The 17,305-nt window shown below is 42.1% G+C and overlaps 1 protein-coding gene across 23 annotated transcripts in view; it reads right to left on the bottom strand.

Moving 5' to 3' along the window:
• ARVCF (ARVCF delta catenin family member) overlaps window positions 1–17,305 on the bottom strand; it is a 279,202-nt gene that overhangs the window by 142,727 nt on the left and 119,170 nt on the right. For 2 of the 23 annotated variants that reach the window (XM_030500619.1, XM_030500621.1), the window contains exon 1: window positions 8,549–9,114. The exons of 16 other annotated variants lie outside the window; for them this stretch is intronic. In XM_030500619.1, the coding sequence (XP_030356479.1) occupies window positions 8,549–8,569 (21 nt within the window). In that variant the 5' untranslated portion in view covers window positions 8,570–9,114. Of the gene's footprint in view, window positions 1–8,548; window positions 9,115–9,160; window positions 9,225–9,462; window positions 9,487–9,905; window positions 9,956–17,305 lie in introns of those variants that run through there. 5 more of the 23 variants (XM_030500625.1, XM_030500617.1, XM_030500628.1 and 2 more) reach the window with 4 other exon arrangements.

Genomic DNA, 17,305 nt, shown 5'->3' with positions numbered 1-17,305 from the left:
CTGTGCCACTAGCTGGTGTCGTGACTGTCACTGACAGATGAAAAGCTGAATAGGAAAGAGAAAAGAAATGGGATGTGATAAGATCGCATCATAAAATACAAGATAAATGTGTCGCCGTGACCAAGATGAATTCTAACCTCAGGTAATAAAACACTGTGTCATGGCAGAAAAAGAACGAACGACCCAGATGAGATGAAATTGCTAAGGACAAATGCGAAACGTTCCTCATCTAGCATACATGTACTCACATTTATATATGTTAATGTGGGAAATACAATTTTTTAAAATCTTGTGAACATACCATAGTCTGTTCCTTTTGGGTGAAGAAGAGAATGAAGAACCAGAAAGTACAATAAGCTTATTAAAAAGCATGGGGGGAGGTGGGGGGGTGTCCGACACTCTTCTTGCTAGGACACAATCACCCTGCAGAAGTGAATTAATGCCATAACCAGCAGAACTAACAAAGTTTCAATACACTTCATTAAATACTAACTTGCCTGCCATTGCTAGAAGGCAAGGACAGACTTTCCAATAACAGACTCGCTGAAATTTCAGCCACGAAACTCTGTGCTTAACTTCACCCAAGCACCAGCATTAGCTGGCATCTACTCCCATCCTCCCAGCTTGCTGCCTCCTGTCTTGGGGAGGAAAACAGGACTTCTTTTCCCCTCCTATTTGCAAACCAGGTAGGGTCCACCTGTGATAAATAACAGGATATAAACTACGCAAAGCGCTTCTGAAGTCATAATCACAGCTATATAGGTTTCAATGCACATGTGAACTAAGGCATTATGCATGTTGAACTTTTTTGGGAATGTTTTAAGTACTGCCATTCTGATGCTGCAGGAAGGTTACAATCTCAGTTAGGAACAGGGTACTCAGGTGCTGCTTTAGGAGAGGTTTTCACTTGCTCACTGTCTTTACCCAAATGAGCAAGAAGTGAGAACACCAAGAGGGAAATATTTCACCCGTGAAGTCAAACCACCTCTTCCATGAGCTTTCTAGAATCCCATAACTCTCATATGATATAAAGACCACTTCTCAGAATACTGAGATATGACTGTATTTCTAAGATCTAGTAGCAAAAAAAAAAAAGGAAAAAGCAACTAGACAGTAAAAAATTCCTTTTGCAGCTGAGCAAAAATACCAACTCAACAGAAAACAACTAAGGCACGATAATGTACAAGCCAAGTGGCATTTAGGGGAAGTGATGAAACCATATTGCTTTCAAAGGTACCAGCACAGAAATAACCATTCTCTTTTCATTAAAGGCAACTCTTAATATCATTAGTTACTCTTAAAAAAAAGTCTGTCAGCAATTCACAACCAGATACTGTGAAAGCAGTGAGTGTTTTACAATAGTAAGCAGCATCAACACATAGTTTATAAATAAAATCTACAATTTACGGAGTCACTCTTTACTTTCACAGCATCTGGCATTTGAGTTGAAATCTTTTACAACCCAGGAAAAGAGTATTTATAACTGTTCTCTCATTAGAGCATCATAAAAAATGATCTATAAGGAACTGCTCTCTTAAGCTTGTGAAAAACCGTATCTAGGATTCATCAGAGACTTAAAATGGCAGAGATCACCAAGAGAGCCCAGCTGGGCAACACTGGTCTCCCAAAACATATTGCTGGTTTTACAAACGAGCTGATAACCAATGTAATTGAGGCCAGTAACATAAAGCATCTGTTGGATTAAGTTCAAATGGTAAAACATTCCTCCTAATTTAATGTATATGAACACCAGGAGAATCATTCTGGTCACTATTGCTACCATTAGAAGGAAGGTTTAAGAAGAACAAAACACTAACAGACATCAGCAAGGTGACTGGGAGTAAACGATGTACTTGGGAGAACATCAGCATGACCTGATGCAGAACCAGAGCAGTTGCTCTACAGAATTTATGCCACCATGAGACAGCGGCGCCATGAATGAGTTTCTCGCCACCGTACCAATTTAAAGAATTAGAGTCTGGTTTACCAGTGGATTAACAAGATTCAGGAAGGCACTGATGGAGAAACCCGGTTACCTGCATAATCTCTTCCATAAATAAGTCATCTTGTCCATTCAAAACAATATAATTTGTTTTGCATTATTATAACATGGTACTGTGTGAAGTGTAAGATTTAGTCTTACATACCAGCTTCCTTACCAAACCTTTCTCCACAGCTATTTGGAATTTAACAGACCTTCAACAGCCTATATTAAACTCCTTAATCAAGTAACTGCACCTCATTCAAATGTGGAAAGCTCTCATCTCTGCATAGCACGCTGGCATAAACATTGGTTTATGTCTTTGCTAAATGCATCACAAGACCAGCCAGCAAGGCCCACACGCTGCCATGCCCGGAAGCCAAAAGGGCATTTATTTCTGTAACACTGAATCGTATCATCAAAACAGAGGGATGCAAATAGCTTTAGATGCAAAACTTGCTAAAACAATTTGAAAAAGTTTACAATTCAAACAGCAGAATAAACCTGATCACACGCAGGAACCATTTATATCTCAGGGCTCTACCATCAACAAACAAATTGTGCTGCAAATCTGTTATCAGCCCTTTAATAAATTGTAAGTTTGTAAATTGAAAAGTCTTCTGAACATTCCAGATGGTTCTGATCAGTGTTACACTACACACATCCAAAGTAATGTTACTTAAATTAAATCATTTTCTCATCTCCTGTTTCTGAAAATACACGTATGTACAAACACACACAAAAATACATTCTCTGCAGTATAAAAATAAGCCCTCTCATTCCGATTTCATTTCAGACTTTCAGGAACATCTCTTTCTCTGAACATTACAATAGTCTGGCTGTGAAAGTTTCACTAAAAATAAAAGTTCAGAGCTGTGCCAAGTGATTTAGCTTGCGGAGGCAGAAACTCCAAAGCTCAGAATTTCTCCAGGTTGACTTAGAACAGTTTTCACTTTATTTTCTGAATACCAAAGAGAAGTGTTGTGATGCTAAGGATAGACGTGTGGGATAAGCCAAAAGGGAAAACTCAGGCATTTCAATTTCCTACTGTAAGCAGGTGTGGGCTTGACTCATCAAAGAGGCAGAGAACACCACTGAAATTAATGAATTTTCACATTACTGCAGTATACAGGGAGCACCGAGCCCATGGAATCACCACCCCTTAATAAGAGAGAGATCATCTTGCCCGCCCATTTGTAGATACAAAAGATTATGATTCCCCAGAGAAAGTGAGATTTTAGTCTCTGCGTGCTCATCAAGCTTCTCTCAGGTACAGTTACAGTTGTTCACTGCTTAGGCATGCAGACAAATGAACAAAAAAATCCCAAAGCCTGGCTGCAACCTAATGAGATACATGAGACACAAAGGACACTGTGAAATCTAAAACTACCAAAGTCTGATGTTTCAGTTTTCCTTTTATCCAAGAATTTGAAATACGCTCTCTCTAGTCTCAGCATTTATTTCAGGAGCTCCGTTCACCCTTAAACCTCTCCTCTTACTATTTATTCCATGGTTGGAATACAGGGAGGAACCACCAGGTCCCCCACATCCTTAAAAGGAAAAATAAACCCAAAGAAAATCTACTAGAAAAATTCTACATTCCATTTCTCTGTAGAAACAAAACCATTAAACATAAACTAACCATCACCTCTGCTATGCTAGCCTTACAACTAGTAAACCTACCACAATATTAACTTCCTTCTCTTAGCTCCTAGAACATAAACAACTCTGTGCAATATTATGAAAAATACAGAAGTGAGTATTAAATCACTTTTATGGGAGGAAGATTCCCATTAACAAAAACTTCTTGGAAGACAGAGTTAAACAAAAGTAAGTTCCCATCCAGCATCAACCCACATATGCAACCTTAATTTTTTCTGCCATTTTTCCACAAAGTCATTGTTGGACCCAGTTGAGCTTTGCTGGACAACATCAGCCACATTGAAAACTACTGTTGTTTCAGTAGCTTCTTCTGAAACATGCAGAACGGGGTCTCTGTAATGCTCCGCACTGTTCTCAGGAAGATCTGACCGAACCAGACGAATGTGGAGCTCTCAAGCCAAGTCATTTGAGATAGGAAGCCCCTCTACTGTTTTGTTTGACCAGCAAGAGCAGTTACATGAGATCCTACACGCTTCCATTCATTCCTTGCCCTTTTCCCACTAACCTGCTTACACAGAGCTGCTGCTACTCCTCCCAGTTCCATCCCCAGGAAGAAAGTACAGCTCTTCCACGTGCCTTAAAAAAACTGGTTCAAGATGCCACTCCTTAAACTGGATCAATTCACTGGCCTTGACCACAGAATGGTCCCAAAAACATGTGTTTGCATAATGGAGAGAGCAGCCTGTTGAGTAACTTGTGAAACCAAAAGCCAGCAGCAGAAAAAGATGGGATGGATGTTCCTAACCCAGTGAAACTGCAGCTCCCACCTCACACAGCCATAACCACAAATATTTCCAGAAAGGAGAACAAGCAGTGGTGGAATCTGAAACTTTAGTTTCCTTAATTAAATCCACATTATCTTAGAAGTATTAATTCTGTGTCTCAGAGGGGTATCTTGGGGGGTGAGAGAAGGGAGTAACACCTCCTTAAATTAGCGTAGGCATTTCAGGAGTTTTGGGGTGAGAAGCAATAAGTGAAATATATTATGGTATGTTCCCTACACCTTCATGGCACACTTCAAATGAAACAGGAGCTTTTCACAAGTTTCCCTGCAGCATATAGCTGTACAGTTTTGCTACCACAGAGGAAATTAACTTTGAGAAACTGAGAAGCAGATGCAGGAACAGGTAAAGACACACTGAGATAATGCTAAAATCCTCATATTCAGAGAAATGCTTTATTATTTACACCCCAAAATAGACACATAAATATTTTCCTTCAGTGGCCCTGACCCTACCCCTACTGAAGTCAGTATTGAAACCTTAATTTAATGGCAGAAGTGAACTAGAGCGAGACTAAATGTCTGCAAACAACCTTGTTAGGAATGTCCAGTCAGTGCAGTTCCAAATGCAACTGTTTTAACTGTTTGTGGTTTTTTCCCCATTTTATCTTCCATAATGAGTGTTTCTACATTATGAAAGACACTGAATGCACATACGTTTGTGGGGAGTTTTTTTAATCCCACTTTTATTTTTAGTAACTACAGTGTAACTTAAGTACAAAATGCAGCCAGCCTGGTTTTCCCTGTAAACCAGCTCACCTTACGACCCTTGGGACAGGTGGTTAAGCAACACGGCCTTGGAAAGCAGAATCACTGGAATGCTTTGCTTGGTATGTCTGTCGCTGTTACAAAGCCATATACGCACACGCAGACATTCAAACTGGTCATTGTACACCCTCGAATCCCAACACCTTCAACAGCACTCTTAAAAAAGCACAGTACTTGCAACTGCATTTTCTGAAACGGAACACTTCCATTCTCACAATGTACGTGTTGTATCCTGCTGCAGCTCCAGAGCATCCCAGTCATGAAGGACCCTACAGTGCAAGTCCCTGTATCAAGAGGTAAAGGCACATCCCCACACCTGAGTTCTGAAGTCCCGCTCCCGAGTTACTGCCTGAAGAGTTACCATGTCCACCCTCCTGTAGGGAACTACTGCCTCTGTGGAGAAGCTAGAGAAGGGAACATGTGCCTCCACTCAGCTGCTCCAGTAAACAGTTTAACATCTCAGCAGCTGAGTCTCAAACCACATTCCCTCTGCCCAGCTCTTCTACAGAGGTCACAACTGCTGGCAAAGGGTTTACTTTGGGGAGCGGGGAGGTGTCAACACTCTAGACTGCTGCCTCTCAACTCCAAGGTAGTAGAGAACTCCAACCTCTGTTTCAGGCCTATTATATGTGAGAATCCATGGGTGAATCCATATAGAGATCCATGTCAAAAATTAAGCTCCCTTCTTACTTGTTTTTTCTAGCATGACTTGCCCAACTGTTTGGAAAATGATGATACTTTTGCATGCTGCACTCCATGAACATTTCTTCCACGGTATTTCCATCACTGGTACAGACCCATAATCAGGTATGTCAGCAATGTATGAACCACTTTTTCATCCTGCCAGATCTGAGATTTCATACTCTCTCACAATTGTATCATCCTCTAGCAAAATTCTTCAGGGACCAAGTGCTGAGGAAGGGCAGCCTTACTTAGGTCGGTGCCTGAGTTAGGAATATTAGCAAAGCATTTTCTGAGGCAGAAATAACACAGAACTGAAGAGATTTTGGCTAAAGTCACTTTAAGGAACTCCTTTCTCCTCTGCAACTTCATGGCCCTGAGGCAAGCCAGTATTTACAGATTCACAGACCCAGATCAAAGCTGTATGTCATATAGTGACCAAACATATTTTAACAGTTCCAAACATCAAGATCCTTCTGAATTTCATCAACTCTATACTTAGTTTCAGGCCACTGCAGAACCTCAGACTACAGATATGCAGCACAAACTTCAGCAGTCTTCATCACTCATCAGCAGGAACAGGAACAGCCAAGGGAGAACGCCAAGAAGGTGTCACCTGCCCTGCACCCTCACGGTCACAAGAACAGTTTTTCAGACTTGCTTCTTCTGGGGTACATTGTACCTGCTTCCCAGGCACAATGCTGCTTTTGTGGCCCAGAGCTTCAGGAAGCATGGCTATTCCCAGTAGAAGCCAAAAGCTTAGTCAGAAGTTAACTCTTGGTTCTTTTAATTACAATGTCGTATCTGTCTTTACCTAAACACGAGGTCTTTAGTTAAGGTGGCAGAAGTCCACTGGAGTATCTCTCCCATTATTTTCTGTATTAATCGTACAGACTTGCCGTTCACCTCGAAGTCATTTATCCATTTGGCTTGGTTTTACTTAATTGTGATCATTAAAGCTAAAAGATTACTTTCTAGAGGCCCTGTAACTGCACAATAAATTTCTCTGACAACTCATGGTTTAAAACTACTGCCTTTCATCAAGCAAAGCATTCTCTAATACTCTGCTGTGGTATAAGACTAGCAAAAAGGCCTCAGAATGAATCAAGAATCCTTGTTCCATCAGAAAAGAGAAAATATCTCTGATCCTCAACTATGACAGGCAGCATGAAAATTAAAGCCATGAGGTCTGGGTTTTTTTGTTGTTGTTTTGATATGAAAGAAGAATTTAGAACTGAAATGCATGACCTGAAGTGATTAACTATAATCTTTCACTCTCACTCTAGCTTTCCTCCTATCAAAACATGAAACCCAGAAGACAAGAATACGGTTCTACTGCACAGATCAAAAGACGTTATACACACCCTTTCTACAGTCACCATTCTGTGTCTTACCTGCAGGTTTTTTCTTCATGTTATGAGAAAGAAAAAAAACCCCAAATCCCAAAAAAACCCCTCAAAATTCCAAGAGGCTGCTAACTGTATCTATCTAAAAATCAACAGGTACAGTAACTTTGGGTCAGATGGTACGAACAGGACCACAGACACAAATGCAATCCTTCCTCCCTAAGAAGCCCACAGGTAGTATGACACAGACATCAGCACCACACAACAGCAGGTCACCTCCTGCAGGCAGGGCAGTGAGCACAGGGCCTGCCCACAAAGGCACGCTCACTCCAGGGCCCAGCTGAACAGGCTACTTGTCCCTCAAGGGAACCCTCATCCTATTTGCATCGAGACATGATTCAGCCTTCTGTTACTGAGATGGACAAGTGGAACACAGCACGACTAAACCAAACTGAAGCACCTCCAACAATTCCAGTGCACTGAACCTCGCAAATTCATAGCTGGATTATCAGTGATGGATTATCATTGCATTTTCTTATCCTAACATGTTCTGTTTTAAATTTAAAAGGTGGAAAAGAAAGCAAAAGAGAACATCTCATCCCAGTTCGAGAGGCAGCTCTACTCTGCCACCACCTGAATTTACAGGGTTTCCTGAGGCTTCCAAGGTAGATGGAAGAGGTTAACAGGGTAAGCACCTGTAAATTACAGGAGTCTAAGTGATTTCTATTTATTTAAATCAAGTCTGCAACAGCTTTACTCTGTAATGCTCAATGACACTCTAAGGTAAAGAATAATATTTGAAATCTTTTTGCACAAAGCTTCAAGTCCACTATAATTACTAAGATCACAGGCAAAAGGGCTTTTTGTTTAAGATAACATTTACAGTGGAAAACTGAAGTTATTTCTCTGGTATGTTCAACAATGAAATCAAAGAGAAAGCAAGGGAACACAGTATGGGAAAAGCAAACATTTAACACAAGCACAATAGCAAAGCTTTCATTTTTTAAAAGCACTATTTCTAGCTGTTCATGTCAGAGAGTTCCCCAGATTCACCGAGCAGGACGAGAAGGTCAAAGAAAAACAATAGCTTGCTTTTTTGGGTGTTTCACCAGTTAACACAACGGGGACAAAAGCAAAAGCTCTCTAGAATGCTCTGTTTGAAAGAGCAGCTCAGCTTTTGCTCTTAGTTCCCAGCTACAATCCCAACATACAAGTAAACAAACCCTTCCAGTCCCTGACACCTTCTCCTTCCCGCACCGCCGGGACACGGCACACGCGGGCGCGCAGGACTGCCGGAGCCGAAGGGAAGGACCCAAGTTCAGCACTAACCTGTTTGAGTTCCGCAGGCATTTATGCAAGGTGCCAGTCCTACAGTCCCTAGCAGCGAACACCTCCAGCTTCCCGCAAAACCTGCGTGGACCCAGCCTTCTGCTCCGGCAGCCCCCGGAGCCTCTTTCCTCCGCGAAGCTCGTTCCTTTTGTACCCCGGCCAGCAGCCCCGCCGCCCGAGAGCCCCTCCGCAGCCTCCCCACGGACAGAGCCCATCCAGGGAGAACAGCCCAACCAGCCGACGCCGCTCCGACGGCAGAACAGCCACCAGCGGTGGCTCCCGCGGGGCCGCGTCCCTTTGCACCGGCTCCCCCCGCACTGCCCCGGCGCCGGGCGGCTCCGGCCCGGGGGGCGGAACTGACGGGCAGCCGCAGCGGGCTGGGCCGCGGCCACGCCCGGCGCGCCGGGAGCCCCGGCGGGCTCCGCTTCCCGCCGGAGGGCAGCGGCCGCACCGGGGCAGGGAGCCGGGCCCCGAGCGGAGCGGTGCGGACGGGAACCCTCTGCCCGTGCCCGCCCCGCGCCCGAGGTGCCCGCGCTTCCCAGCCCGCCCCGCTGGATCCCGGAGACAAAGAGGGAGAATGTCACTGCTGCCAGCCGCCCTCCACACGCTAACCTGCTGCTGCCACGGAGGCAGAAAGCCCTTCAGGTACCGCCCGCGCTGGGAGCGCAGCTGCCTCGGCAGGGACAGGGAGGTCTAGCAGGAAAGCCCAGGAACAGAGAGCCTCTCGCTCGCTTACTTTTTGTACTTCACTTCGAGATTAATGCCATCCCTAACGCACCAACACCAGAGAAAGACGATCTTCCATCACAGCCTCCTCCCTTTTCCATCTTACACAGATGCAGCGAAGCTTATGGCCCAAAGTGCACCTGACCTCATTTTTTAAAACCATTCACCTGCCCACAAACCTGCCTCACCTTCATTAGAAGATTGTCTTGATAAATTACTCATTAGCAGAATGAATGCCAGATGTGCTACACCTTGCTTCCACCACATTGTGCAGCAAAACCTAGGACTTCACAGCATGATACAGCACGGTTTTCACATCCATTTATTGCCAGTAAAGTGGAAGTGCCCAGATTTCCCGTTCAGTCTTTGAAGAGGCAGCCAGGCTGCAAACCTCTGTGTAATCCCTGGGAAGGAGAAGAGCCTCCCCTTCCCCCCCCCCCCTTCTTATTCTAGGATCTGATCCTTTTTTCTGCCCTTCCCAAGAAATTGCAGAAAGTGTATGTATTAATAAATATATTAAAACATCCAGTCTATGAAGAAAGAGACTGAGGTAGGAAGGTGTAAACCAAACTTAACTAAACCTGAAGACTCTTCCCCCTGGACCCACCACGGGGCAGGAGGAGATGCTTACCCAGCACTGGAACTACAGCCTTGCCCTTCAGATGGAAGCAGTTAACCAGGTCTGAGAGGCAGCCAGCTGCATCCTCCCCCCAGTGCTAATAACCAGCACTGCTTGCAGTCACCAGCTGAGGGGGAATGGTTGCTTTTCCTCTTCTGTACGAGGTTCCTGCAGCAAACCAAGCAATAAATAAATCCACTGCTGAAACAGCTGGTGGCTGAACAATGGTAATTAGGGACTGAGAGCTACTGGCATCAAATTAGAGACTACCCCTGGAAAACAGGGACAGTCAGAGACAGTGAGACCAGCTAGAAAGCAGAAAGGAAGGTGCATTACCATTTAATCTTCTTTAATTATCAGAATAGGTACCTTTGCACAAAAGTGTCTTTTCATCCCAGCTTCAGGTTCCCTGCAAATTCTAAAACATGCTTCCAGTGTCAAAGTGATTAACATGGTAATTAGTATCAGTCCTACCAGATCAACATGAAAAGGTGGCATCTCCTATACTGGCATTAAAGACCAGAAGGAATGTTTCAGACCTATTTAATCCTAGTTTCAGTCTTCCAGCTGCCAATGTCAGCATCCTAGCTGAATATCAGAGCTAAGCCTTTGTATTTTAGGGGCAGAGAACAGGGCAGAATTATGTCACCCAACTCTGATCCTAATTTGTTTAAAAATAAATGCTATAAAAGTTGACAAAGGCAATGGTAGATGTTCCACAAGGTTTAGCTGAAGCAAAGTTAGTTGCTTCACTGGAGGAAAAATATATGCTTTATCTACAGTGGAATAATTTAGAGGCAACTGGTAGTGGCTGTTAATAAATACTTAAAGGCCAGAGCAATGCAAAAAGAACACATTTTGTATGTGTCTCCCACACTGTTGTACAGCAGCCTCCCCCCCCCTCTCCTTGTCCAGCTTTTCTTCAGTTAACAAACTAAAATAGCTCAACTTTTGTTGAGGCCATGCTGGCATAGAAAAGTACCATTCAGTTTAGGCATGCACATGGATGTGCGCCAGACCTTTATACACTGTCAAAGAAAAAGACACTATAAAGTCTCTATCCATAGGGCACCAAAGTAGCTACTCCTGCATGTGAAACGACACAACTGAAACCCTCCTGGGTGGACTTGCCAATTCTTACACACATAAGGAAGTCTCTCAAGTTGTAAACCCACAGGTATTCATGCAAGATCAGCGTTGTTGAATTTTGAAGTTCCACCTTCTGGAGTCAGGTTGTTATTTAAAAACATCATTTTCCTTTCAAAAATACAATAGATGCTTGTGGGCCTTCTGCTTGGAGAATATTTTGACTCAAAGCCAAAGATTAAAAAAATACATCTCAAACCCTCTTATTTCTCGCCTCATTTCTCAGCCGCTTGCAATATTTTACCCAGCTCATATCATGCTGAATGCTGGGATTTGGCAATGCTGAAGTAAAAGAACTAATTACCTAAATAAGAGTTATGGATTAGATCCCTAAGGTTATACTGAACTTCCAGATTCTGGCAACAAACGCTCTTATCCATTAGTATCAGACTGCTGACTGTATCACAATCTCCCTTCTACCCCCCCTCCCCTTTTTTTTTAAAATGAACCTTAATTTCTTAATCTGTCACACTTTTCCCAGCTGCAAAAGCAGGGTGAAAACCTTCTTTCTTCTCACTGAGAAATTAAAAAATCATAAACAGGAAGGGATTTAATTCTCTGGAAGATGGAACAGCACAGTACAGTATCTGGGCCAAGCTCTCTTTTTTATTTTCTCCCATTACCCTTAAAAAATTCTCCATCACTAGTGCTGCACTATAGATTGATCTGCTCTCAGAGGCAGTAAAAATGAAATGGTTTACAGCTCTGCCTGGAAACATAACATATGGCTTCAGTGATATGTAACTTCCATAAACCCACCAGAGCAGGAAGGCACAAGATGAATCAAGAATCCCAGCTAACCATACAGGCGAAAGCCCCATGGATCACCCATGGCAGCTCTCGGCATTAGACACCCTGTATTCATATAGGTGCTTCCACACCAAGGATGTCGGTCCATGAATTTCATGCATCAGATAAACAAGTGCAAGATCTAGGGAGCAGTACATCATGATGTGTCAGTGTGTCCTACTGTAATGATTTTACTATAGACAAATGAAAACAGAACATTACATCTCTAAAATACCTTTTGAAATCTTTTCCAGTTAGTATTTCCATCATTTCTGAATATATCTGAAAAGTTACATGAGCCCTTTCAAAGCATTCGTTCTTGCTCCAAAATGGTTGCATGCTCTAGTAGGGCATCAGCATGGTTTGGACAATCTTTTCGCTTTCATAGTGCAAGGTTTGAAACGGAGACGAAGACAGATTGCCTCAATCAGGGAGCAGCTGTATATAAATGGAGGATGATTTTGTGTGTCATCCTTGTGTAAGAATCCAGTATTAAAGAAGAGGTCTAAAGGATCACAAGGCTGAAGAACAATACGGCAAAGGGGAAGCAGACGCTTTCTGTAGAGGGACACCTTTAGGCATTTCAGTGAATTCAGGGGATTTTCATTTGTATACAAACACAGCTTCCATCTTGCTACATCTAATTATCAGTCAACTCCACTTCATCCAAGATGTCATATGACAGGATGAGAACAAGGACAGTCTGGTGACAGCACTGCTTACACTAGAAGTAAAGGACAGAGGAAGCTGCATGCCACTGCATATAGGTCGCAGTTGAATGAATGACCTATGTTTCTTCCAAGCAGCTTCATTTAGATAAGAATCGACTATATTTTACAAGGATAAAAATAGAAAAATCTCCTCCAGTTTAAGAAAAAAAATTAAAATAGCATTACATTTATAACAGAATGACAACAGCAAGGAAAACAAATCAAATTTAAGGTTGGTACCGTGACTGTAATTTCATGCTGTGGTTATTAGAAAGGAAACAAAGACACTCAAACACAAGAGAGAAAGACCCAGCATTAACCATTTTTCATTTCTTAGATTTTGTTGTGGTTTTGGGATTTTCCACATCATTTGTGCTGTATTTCAAGCTGCACATTACAATCACTTGCTCAGAAGATACCAGCTTAACATGTCATTGTTTCATCCAAAGGGCAAAAATGTGGCTTGCCATTATGTACTGGATTGATGGCTGTCTGTACCATCAACCCATTCTTATGGTAATTACGGTCTTCTCAAACCAAAACCTGAAGCTGTTTTGGATTTTCTTTGGAAGAGGGAATTAAGGTGCCTGTATATGAAATTTTATTCCAGAGCATGTTTCTTGTATTTGAAATACATATAAAATAAGAGGGCAAAAAGGAAGAAGAGCTAATCGAGATGAGTTAGAAACATGGAGACTTTAATTCTTTTCAACCTTTAACTACAGTATTCTAAAAATGCCACTCTACCGGCAGCTAAAGATACATTTTAGATCAAGGCCCTAAAATGAACTCTGACAGTATTCTGCAGCATTTCCCTGTCGCCACAACTATGGTTAAAAAAATACTCTTCAGCCTGTAATTTGGTAGCTTAAAAAGAGAAGCAGTTTGGGGTTTTATTTGGGTTTTTTGGTTTTAATATATGTGTCTATAAAGAGTAAATAGTGACATTTACTTAAATCAAAGGCTTTAATTATAGCTGGCACGCAGCCTCATGCTGTCCATGGCCATCTTTGGCCATTCTGTTCTCAGTCACACTGATGACTTCAGTGAATTACTCCGTATTGTGACAAAGCCAGCGAGAGACAATTTGAACCACTAACAAGATGGCCTAAACTAGCGAAAGGCTCAGGCATTTATCAATGTCATGACAACACAAAACTCATTTTGGGCTTTTCCAGCATTAGGTCACAAGAGCTTACAGATAGTGGAGACAGCTGAAAGGGAATAGCTGAAAATTTCTGGGTTTAATAGCCAGGTTGAACCCTTCAGGTCCAAAGCTCAGAGGGCTTCAGGGAAGAGGAAAGTGTCTGGTTTTAAAGCTTCTGCAAAACATTCTTGTGGCCACATGTGGATCTGCAAGGGTAGAGGCTTACGAATACCAGCTGACTCCTGTGCAATGCCTTGTAGGGTTAAAGGTCTGCCTCGTGTGTATGCGTACGGATCAAGGCCTGTATTACTAACAAAATTGTTTCATAAAACTGAGAGATACAGTGCAAAAAGGTTCTGTGAAGGTTTAAAATCTCTCTTCCTGAAGATACCAGCTAAACTAGTACAGTACAGTACTAGTACAGTAGTGTGCCTGGGAATTCAAATGTAGGAGAATCAAAAACTCTTAAAAAGCCAGTACAATTAATCATGATCTGCTGTCTGAGTTGAGAAATAAACAAGCAGCAGAACATGAAAAATAAATCACAACTTTAAAACGTAAGATGCTTTCATGTTAATTATCAAGAAGCAAACGTGCTGAATGTGACTAGAAAGTTGCTTCTTTAAAGACTCCTGTTAAACCTGATATGAGTCTTTAATGTTTACATTTGAATTTCCTGTTTTCAGACATTTTTAATTATTACTTGCAGTTACTGATCTTGCTACAGAGACATCATGCAAAGAACAACCTAGGTGTTCCTTTACATAAGGTACATACAACAAGCAGAGTGTATTTTTAATATGTTTCTCTTATATGTACTTCTTGAAGGAAACATAGTTCTATTAGTAAAGCAATGTAAAATCATGGAAAAATATTACGAAACTGTAAATTTGTCATTCAATTAAATAATTTTAATTTAAACCTGGCACAGCTCCAGGCCAGAAAGGATAACAGTTGTGGAAAATTACTCTTCCACAAATCTTGGCAAAGAAAGTAAGAAAATTCTTGCCTTTCAGTTGCTTCCAAAACCTCATTCGATAAAAATTCACAGAAGACAAAAGAAGTTGAGACTTTCAAGGCAAATGAAACTGCAAAAATATTTCTGAGATGCTCAGGGTAAACGTGGTCATTGCTTTGCACTATTATAATGACTAGCGTGAACCAGTTGCTGTCCTGCTGACAAACATTAGATGGCACTTTGGAATTTAGCAGTTACCATATGAAGTTGCAGAGCACATACTTCAGAGATGAAGTGTGAGACATGAAAGTGAGGTACTGTTGATGATAGAGAGAAAAGTGAGATTTCTGCAAAGGCACACGTCTTTGAGCTAAAAGATGTATTTTCAACCTGCACATGTAAACTATAAAATAGTAGGTAATTAAATTCTGAAAAAAAGAAATCATTGTGTTGGAAGGAATAAAATATTCCCTTACCAGGCAGAGGGGCAGTTTCTCAGTGGATGGGTTGCCTTTTTTTTGTTTGTTAATGAATCCTTTGGGATCTAGTTTTTAAACTAGATTTGCTGATAAAGTTTTATACAAACACTTCTCAGATAACGCACCAGATTTTGAGTGAATTCTGCTTCATGCCAGCAGATCTGAGCCCCAAATAACTAATAACTGGGGCTTAGGTGGTTCATGTATCAAATCCCTTCTGGAAAGCACTTCACAGCTTCTAATGCAGCTGATCAAAACTTAGTTGTTCCTCAAATTGATGCTAATATTCCCATTCACTTTTGTATCCATGTTTTTACCATGTAAGGCCTTAAACGAAGACTGAAGATTTATCATAGGGCAGAAGCTGTAACAAGAAATAGAAGAACCAGGAAACAGAGGAATACTACTTGCTGTCCACCTTGCAGAGGCTCTCATGTACCATGATGCCTGTTGCACAGACTTTTTTTGTTATCCTTCTGCTATCTTATTTCTCCTGCAGTACAAGAAGCAGGTTCTAGGATTTCTTTTGGAATCTGGGTAATCCCAGCACGGAGGCGAACAAGAGTTGCTCCTTGAGCTCATGTGCAACATGGTGCAACATGCCATACTGTCATTTTGGAAAGTCTCCATTTGAAACACCTGCAGTAATTCCGAGAGAGCTACTGCCCTGGCTAATCCCTGTAAGGTACAGGCTGGCTTGGCCATGCCGTCCCAAGCCATCTGCAGTACTCTGGCCCTGAATGCCAGTTCCTTGCTTCCAGTTTCCAATGTTGCTGAGGTATCAGCAAAAGATCCCGACTCCCATTATAAACCAGGAGATGGGACAATGTCCATAAAAAAGGCAGCAAAAGCTCCAACTCCAAGCTAAACTAAACTGTTATAAGCTCCAGCACGGCAGAAGCCAAGGCCAGGATCATACCTCATGCACGGGGAGCACATCTCCCTGAAAAGTAGCTGAGTAGCGGCTTCTGGTCCAGTTCCTAACTGTGCTGGGACTCACAGGTACTGCAAATCTCTCTCAGCTCACACTGAATTCTGATCTAAGAACTCATTTTCCCATGGGAATCATATTCCCAAATCTCCCCCCTCCTTATCCCCTGGAACCTCTGAATAGTTGCACATATGCAGAAGCTGAAACCTGACCCAGCTCATTCTTAGAAATTCAGTAAGACTACTCTTAGGTGCTGAATTTACAGGATCAGGCTGATGGCATAGCGAGTGCACGTGCAACCACAGAGCGACCTGTGCAGCACAACACAAGAGCTGAATTACAGTGCTGGGGAGCTGTGAGCAGGGGGCATGACGAGACTGACACCCAACCATACTGTACCCCTCAATCAGAACTTGCATCTCTATGGTTTTAGTTGGTTTTATAAAGGAATTAGGACTATCCCTACAAATGCTTTCAACATTTTGCAACCTGCTCAGTACTAGCAGCATATGCATGGGTTAACTACCAATGAGGTTTTTTTCTGGGTATTTGGCACTGTAACAGGAAATAGTAGTGTAACACTGGGAACTGTCATGAACAGACAGCACTGTTGTCTGTACCTGACCTTACCTGTAAGGCAGAAAAAGCCCCCAATTTTCCATGTGGTCAGTCCCTTAATATGAGCACAAATACCTTATATAACAAAGGAAGGCAAGAGGCACTATAAAATAGAACTAATTACATAAAACTTTACACACAAAGATGTAACTGTGCTCTGTATGAGATGGGGAGGAGGAAAAAAGGTAAGCCAATGACTCAGCGCAGCTCAGAACCCATTTTTGCTTCTTCTCTGCATATCTTCAAAGATATATACAATACGAATGCACCCATGTTCTTACTATCAAAGCTTGGGAAACAGTCTCTATATTCTAACAATCTGCAATATGTCAGTGTGGAGCAGAGAATCTTAAAGGTAATGAAATACAGACAGAAGAATTATTGCTGCCCAAACTGCAAGTCAGAAAGGTTAACTTGATGGTGTTTTCTTAGAAAAGCAATTTGAGATAATCTTCTTGTATTTTTTTAAATTCTCTGCATGTGTTCTGGTGTGCTTTAGAGTTCCCTTTTTACTTGAAACTGACCCTCCATTCAAAAAATGGCCTTTTTGGCAGAAGTCACAGGTTTCCCAGATTAACATAAAGACCAAAGACTACTGGTGCTTAATTACAGCTACAAAATACCTGTCTAAAAG

This window comes from Strigops habroptila, chromosome 11 (genome assembly GCF_004027225.2).
Source record: "Strigops habroptila isolate Jane chromosome 11, bStrHab1.2.pri, whole genome shotgun sequence".
Classification (NCBI taxonomy): Eukaryota; Metazoa; Chordata; class Aves; order Psittaciformes; family Psittacidae; genus Strigops; species Strigops habroptila.
Note: the sequence above shows the minus strand (reverse complement) of the source record. Positions and strands in the feature narration are given on the sequence as shown.